The 7,501-nt window shown below is 40.1% G+C and overlaps 1 protein-coding gene across 1 annotated transcript in view; it reads right to left on the reverse strand.

Moving 5' to 3' along the window:
* LOC123982251 overlaps positions 1 to 5,104 on the reverse strand; it is a 9,884-nt gene extending 4,780 nt beyond the window's left edge. Inside the window, exons 1-2 of the mRNA XM_046067682.1 lie at positions 5,030 to 5,104; positions 4,688 to 4,750 (exon numbers count right to left, since the gene is read on the reverse strand). Coding sequence (XP_045923638.1) covers positions 4,688 to 4,750; positions 5,030 to 5,104 — 138 coding nt within the window. The remainder of the gene's footprint in view (positions 1 to 4,687; positions 4,751 to 5,029) is intronic.
* Between the last annotated feature and the right edge of the window lie 2,397 nt (positions 5,105 to 7,501).

Here is a 7,501-nt window from a genome sequence, read left to right on the forward strand (position 1 = left end):
GTCCACAGTCCTCAGATTCTGGCCTGTAAAGGAATATATAGTTGTTAGAACTCCAAATGGGAAAGATCGGTGTAATTGGAAAGAACATTCATCAACATCAGATATTTTTATTGAACAGGGGTTTGTTGTTCTCTAACAGGACTTCTGTGTCCACATTACACACCAGGTCAATGTACATGACACAGATGAGCCGATGGCTGAAGCAGAGCTGTAGTTAGTTGTTGTAATCAGAAAACAATAACAAAATAGTGATGGATTACATTTATATAGCACTTTATTTTTTACACCAAAAGGGCTTAGGGGGAAAACTTTGAGACAAGTACACTGGGAGACAATAGACTAATATTAATATATATATATATATATATATATATATATATACACATATATACACCTGTTCATATGCCGTTGTTGGAGTGTGAAGCTCGACGCAGGTCCTAGAAGATGTGCTCCTTGGCTTGCACCTCGTCCTCCCCGTCCTGCCTCTTCTTCCTCGGACCCCGGCAGCCAACCCTCCTCTGCTTCGCCTCGACCCCGGTTCTGTCCCGGTTTGTGCTTGGCTCTGGAGTGCAGTCCTCATCAGAGACAATAATGCTGTCACCGTGGATGCTCTAACATGCAAAACAACGTACATGTTATGAGTCTAACACGAAATTCACGTTTGTGTAGTGTAAACGAAAACGGGAATGTGTATCAGCCTGTTTTTAGCTTTGCCCAATGTTACCGCAGCTGTTAACACAGCTACCTGTTGCCAACAGTTAGCTAGACAACTCGTTACTGAATCAAAGTCAGTCTTTGTCACTCTAAACTTATCCAATATTAACATGCTAGCTTGATAGTGATACTTTCAAAAATCTGCAGTTTCTTGCTAGTTTCTCAAACTTACATACCCTGCCTTTAAGTCTCGGGACTGCAGAGTTTGTTAACGATGGAGGCTAAAAATGGTGGAAGTAGAGTGGCATGGTAGTTTTAGTATGAAACCTAGAGACTGAATTATAAAAAAAGTGCGAAAGGGGGTCGGTGACAGAGTTGAAAAACTGACACCAGTATGGTTAAAGTTTGGTTAAGTTTAGGCAAACAAAACTACTTACAACTAAGTTAGAGAAAGGTTGTCATCATGGTTTTTAAAATGGTTTTACTATTGGTAGGAGAAGGGATGTAAATTATGATCTTGTGTTAAAGTCAGATGCTTTGCATACCCAGCACGTAGCATACCCAACCATCCACCTTGACTTTCTCCCTAAGGAACATAAAGTCTACGTTCAATTTGCACATTTTTTAGCTATCTGAAAGTTGTGAGCAGAGGTTAAACTAATCATGACATTAACTGAATAATAGTGAACAACAACTGAAACAAAAATTGCTATACCAATAGCCAGGTCTTAATAAATGTGTTGATCATGTTAATACAATCCACTTCACAAAAGGGCCAGGCTGAAGTTTTAGTGGAATACCAAATTCTCTTGCTGTGTCTTCAGTGTCTTTTTGTCTTTCTCTTTCTCAGCATCATTCCCAGCATAAATCCACTTTATGTCCTTTCTATTTCCACTGGAAACTATTCACGCCTCTGGCAGAAGATTGACAATCGGTCCTTAGGTATTTCCCTCTTTATTTTCATTATAAATCAAATGAGTGGGAGAGTCAAAACTCAAGGGCAACAATGTGACATTTGGGACTTAATAATTCAGGCTATAAATTAACAAATTGTACCTCTCACATTTTTATTACTCTGACTCTCTCTCAATCTATTCACAACATGTTTTACTGGTATTAAGGTGAAGAAAATTGGCCAAATCATAAAAATAAATTAAGCAAAATCCTCATTAGAGCTGTGTATGTGTGAATTATTTGAAACCTTTGAGCTGTCCTCTTTCCTACATTGCATTTGTTACCTTCACTCAATAAATGCTTATTGCCCAAAGGTAAAAGCAATACTAAAATATCTTAAGGTATGAGTACTGCAATTCTCATATTTCTCCTGCAAATTACATAATTACATGACTAATTTCCATTTGTAAACATTTTGTAGGAAACACCCTGCTACCCTGATTGCATTTTTTTATCAACATAATGAAAAAAACATTTACAGTTTATGTATTAAAACTATTCAATACAATATTATCTTTTATTCTAATTTAATTTTGTATTTCCTGTGCTTATGTTTTTACTTGTTTCCTTGAAGAATCTTGTAGTCATGTATGTCATAAAATATGTAAGGCACAGTATATCTCACATATAGCCTTAAGGCGTTTTTAAGGTGTTATAGTTATGATGTCCATTATTTCAGTGCTATTACAGGTCAAATGGAGCATAAAATCAAATCATGTATCTGTACAGTTATGCTTGGCGTTCACCTTGCACTTATACAATATATATCAAGTGGCCTCACATGCTTAATACATGTGTACACTGCTACCTGTTATATGTAGTCTCTCTCACATACAGCAGTGAACAGTGAGTTGCAATATCCAAATATAAATGCAAGTCACACATTGTAGCTTTCATAATGTACAAAATTCTCACAGCTATGTGTGTGTGTTTGAGTTGAGAAATGGGAGATGGTGTGTACAGACATACAGTACATGTGGTGACAATTAAGACAATATTGCAAAATTAATTTTCTCACCACATTTCCCCATATTCAAGAATTTTAACTACTGCTACACTTGGGACATATTTAATCTGGTGTGTGAAAGTGTATCTGTAAATGTTTGTGTGTGTGCGCGCGCGTGCATGTGTTGCTGTGGGGTCCTCTGTCTCACGGTGCGATGGGGGAGTACAACATTCTTCATCAGATCTAGGGATCATCCCTGGATATCTGGGAGACTGTGTGTGTGTGCTTGTGTGTGTCTTACTTGTGTTTGTGTCTGTGCTCTGACCCCATTGAACCAGAGACAAACTAACATTGTGTTATGATAGAGGAAAGAAGATAATTAAAACACAATCAGCAGAGAACAAGATGTATGTGTGTGTAAAGAGAAGAGTGGAAAGACTGGAATAAAAAGTCAAGAAACAGCTAAAGATGAAAAAAACCAGGAGGAAAACAAACAATTATAATTATTATAAAATACAGCCCTACAGTACAGTATGTTTCTGGGAAGGAAGAGAAAGAAGCAGACAAGAATATGAAAAAGAGGGAGAAAAAGCCATCTCATATTTAATGCTGAAAAATATTGTTGTTTTCATAAATGACTTGAATGCTACCAGTGCACATGTAGAATGCAGACTGTGTGTGTGTGTGTGTGCCTGTGTCTCCCCAGAGCACATAGATGAAGATAAACACATCTTCCTTCCTTCTTCCTTGTGTTATTCCCTGGCTCTCACGACCTCCTCTTCCATGACCATTTTTCAATATTATTATTTTTTTTATTATTACATTTCTGCTTTATTGGACATTATAGCTGCATATAATAAGCATAGGGATTAATAAAAGATAAGAAACAGGTTGAGATAGAAGAAGAGAAAAAGAAAGACAGAGGTGGTAACAATACAAAACTGAATGAAGCAATAAAGTAACACATCATGGCAACAGATGAGCAGCAATTGAGCTGATAGGGAATCAGTGGCTTGCATGTCAGAATTTCTAACATCCACAGTTCAATTGCCTCTCTTTTCTGACTGTACAGTTGTGCTATTAAAGACAGAGAAGTCAGAGAGCTCCCAACATGCTACTATGATATGATATGACTACGAAACTATGGGATCAATGCTTTGATACTCACAAGCTACTCATTTGGTATTGATTCCTTTAATATTATTCCAATAAAAAATGTATACAAAACGTAGGTGGCTGGATCACTTGCAAATGTTTTCAGTACTTCTGAATGATGTTTGCGCCAATAAACAGCCCTGACATATTAAACTGGCCCAGTGTCACATGACATTCAAATTTAGCATTTAGCTCTGATTTGGTATCTGGGATAGGTATGTGGCTCTTGAGCTGTCAAATTAGAGCCCTTCATGGGCCTCAAATCTAAGCCCTAAATCTAGCCCGGCCTGTGTCCGACAGTTTCAGAATTCTCAGCCCGAGCCCGACCAGAGCCCGTGTTTTTTTTTTTTTCCTCCTCCCCCCCATACCACAGCTTACTGTTGCAGCCTATAAAATAGTTCAGTTTTGTTTTTAATGGCAGTGGTTAGACAATCCTCAGGCAGATAACAATGTTAGTTCATACGCTTATCACTAGTAAAAAGGCATTTTTGACAGGCTGAGGCAGACAGCTGCTGCTCACAAGGTGTGCAGAAAAACAAACTAGCCTACAATCTAAACAAATGATCAATAATTTAAAAAACATGCAGGTAGTCTTGCCTTACACCCAGGCTTTGCATCAAAAATCAAGGCTTCACCACAGAACATGATGGCCAATCCCAAACAAAAAACGAGACAGCCTCCTAATACTATACAGCCAGAAGCACAGCCAATTTCAAACAGAGATCCCGCAATAATCACAGAAGGAATATCCACCAATATGCCACATTCCTATACTCTCATTCCTACTGAACAAAAGGTTTGCCATAATCACGCAACCATGTGTACTTTCATACAACGCAGCTTGCCGGCATATTAGTGGATGTTACGGCCCTTGGGCCGTGCGTGTGTGTCTGCCCAGGTGTACTGCTCCTTGTCTGTCCTCTGTAGATCCTGCCCCCCCCTCCCCCGCATGCTGCAGCCGTGTGCACACACACACACCTCTTCCCAGTTGGCAATCAGCGGGAGCGCCAGAGCAAGTACAAGGTGCAGAGAGCGGGCAGACTGAGTGTGGAGAGCAGACGTGTGCAGACAGACTGCTTACCGGAGCTGGGTGAAACTACAGTGGCGTTCGTGGAGTTCCTGTGGTAGTGTGTGTCAAGTCTAAACCTCGCACTGGGGTTTAGTCTCTCGGTGGAGGGTGGTAACTATTGTTGTATTAATTTACCCTTTGTGGCAAATTGTTTTTCCATAAGCTACCTTTTTTAAGTTTGCGCTTTGTTGTGGGAAGTTTTTTGTTGCACCTTTTTGAGAATCCCTTGGTTACTTAAAATCGTAACTAACCTCTTCCTCCCCTGGACTTTCCACTGGAGGTTCGTAACAATTTGGGGGCTCATCCGGGATCTTTTTCCCAAACATTTCGGGTTGTATGGAAGAAAGCTATTAGCGTTTATTGTTTGTGTTGCTGGTGTTGAAACTGTTTCCAGTGACTTTTGCGTGTGGGTTTTCACTGTCCAGTCTTTCCAGAGAAAAGGCCCTTCCCCAGCTAGTTAAAAGTGTCAAGCTAGGCTGCCCCCACGACCAGACATGTACTCCGTCGTTTCTTGGTATGGCTAGATACTACAGGTGTTTTTGTAAAAACCTCTCAGTAGTCGTCTCCCCCCTGACTAGTTTGTGTAGTCCCAGTGTCCTGTTTGTGTGGACGGATGAGTGTCGACATGCTTTTGAAGCAGGGAAATCTCTCCTCTGTTGTGCCCCAGTCCTGGCCGCGCCAAACTCCTCTCTCCCCTTTAAGCTCAAGGTTGACACGAGTGCGACAGGGGCTGGTGCTGTGCTGCTGCGGGATGGAAAAGGAGATGTGTGTCATCCAGTTAGCTACTTCTCTGTCAAGTTTAAAAAACATCAGCTAAACTACTCCACCATAGAGAAAAAAACCCTCGCATTGCTGCTCGCTCTGCAGCATTTCGAAGTCTGTCAGTTATAGCCCCTTTCCAGTTGTTGTCTTCACAGATTATAACCCTCTGGTTTTCCTGTCCCAAATGTATAACCACAACCAACGCCTGATGAGATGATCATAAAACTCTAAACTAAACTAAGATATTTTTCTTCTTACATCTGCCTCCTTGCCTCGCTGGATTGTACAGTTTTGCCCTCTTTGGAAAGCATGAGTCAGAAACTTTATGTCCTGCGATAGTGGCAAAAGAAGTTTTAAAAGTTGCCACTACAGGGGTCATAAAACTCTAAACTGAACCCCCCACACAGACACTCCCCAAGACCAGGGTAACCATGGTAATGACATTCCTCTTTCAGATTACCTCAGACATCAACAATGAATGAACAAGAATATTGTCTCCTTATAAACTTGCCTCATTACCCTATTTAGCTAAATAATCTTTAACAGTTATTTAGTAGTTTTCAATTCCACTTTTGAGTAGTTTATTACCATGCTATTAGTTAGAAATTATGTTGGAAAGGAGGAACCATAAATAAGTTAATTTTGCAGTGCTCTTAATCTTCATCAATGCTCACCGACATTCCGGCATTTAATTTATGTTGTAACTAATGTTGTTCCAAGCACCTTTATATACTTTCTTTATAAATGATATGGTACAGAAATATTGTCATGTGTTAAATAACCAACTTTCCTAGCTCCTGACCCAAGGATTGAGTTAACTTTACGTAGATGGTTAGAGGATTCCCAGGTCCTCTCATGGAACCAGTGTCCCCCCAGAGGACAAAAGATGTATTGCATGCAATTGTTAACTGCCTCTCTTTATGCATAATTTACATTACTCTGTGTTTTATTGTTTGTAATCTGATGCCATGTTCTTACAACTTTCTTATATTTTTTCTAAGTAAGGATGTTTAACAATCAGTATTCTCCTGGAAGTTAAGTTTAGTTAAGATGCTCCAATGAAATGTTTTTAACTGATAACTTTCATAATTGTTATGGACAATTAACAATAACTTTCCTTTTACTTTTATCAAATGCTTAAAATTGTGATTTTTACAAGAGTTGATTGTGGAAAGGTATTTGATTAAAAACGTGCAAATAAACTTTAAGAACATATTAAAGTTAGGACACAGAAGTCTCGGGGGAAACAAAGCCCTCCCCCTGGGAACACGCCCCAGACAACGAAAACACTGCGCCATGCGTTGCTTGTCATTCCGTTTCTCTTCCCTCTCTGCTCTCGGCACACTTACGGAGCGTGCTCCGTGTCCAAGCAACGGCAACGCCCAAGATTTCGGCCCAGCATTGTCTGTGAAATTTTCTTTGTCTTCCAGCAATGTACTTAACTATATTCACTCGAGCCTTCGTTGAATTTAGTTTCTTTTGTTTAAGAGTTATCAGATCATTTAATGCACGGAACTTTGAATTCAGGAACAACCAAATTCTCTTTAAGCTTTATTTCAGTCGAATTAACTTCTGCTGCTCCCACCAAAGTTCGGACCCAGCCAAGTGGATTAATTACACTAGCTGTAACACAGAGGACATCAAACAACGAACCAAGCCTGGGCTGACCGGCCGTTACTGCGAGCGTTTTTCCGGAAACCACTAGCCAGCCAAAGCACTCCGGATAATCCATCGGCCCAAACCCGCTTGAGAAGCCGTGTGGCGTGCCAAGCCACGGCGGCCCTGACCACACTAACGAGCTAAGCAGACAGTGAGCCTTTGCCACACGGTGGAAAAACTGACAATATGCAGTAAGGCTAAAACAAACTACAGAACAGGATAATATTGAATTGGATGGTGCGACACAGCTCAAAAGTCATCATTGTCAAGGTTTGTTATTGGTTAGTTCAAACCTGCATGTA

This window comes from Micropterus dolomieu, linkage group LG13 (assembly GCF_021292245.1).
Source record: "Micropterus dolomieu isolate WLL.071019.BEF.003 ecotype Adirondacks linkage group LG13, ASM2129224v1, whole genome shotgun sequence".
Taxonomy (NCBI): Eukaryota; Metazoa; Chordata; class Actinopteri; order Centrarchiformes; family Centrarchidae; genus Micropterus; species Micropterus dolomieu.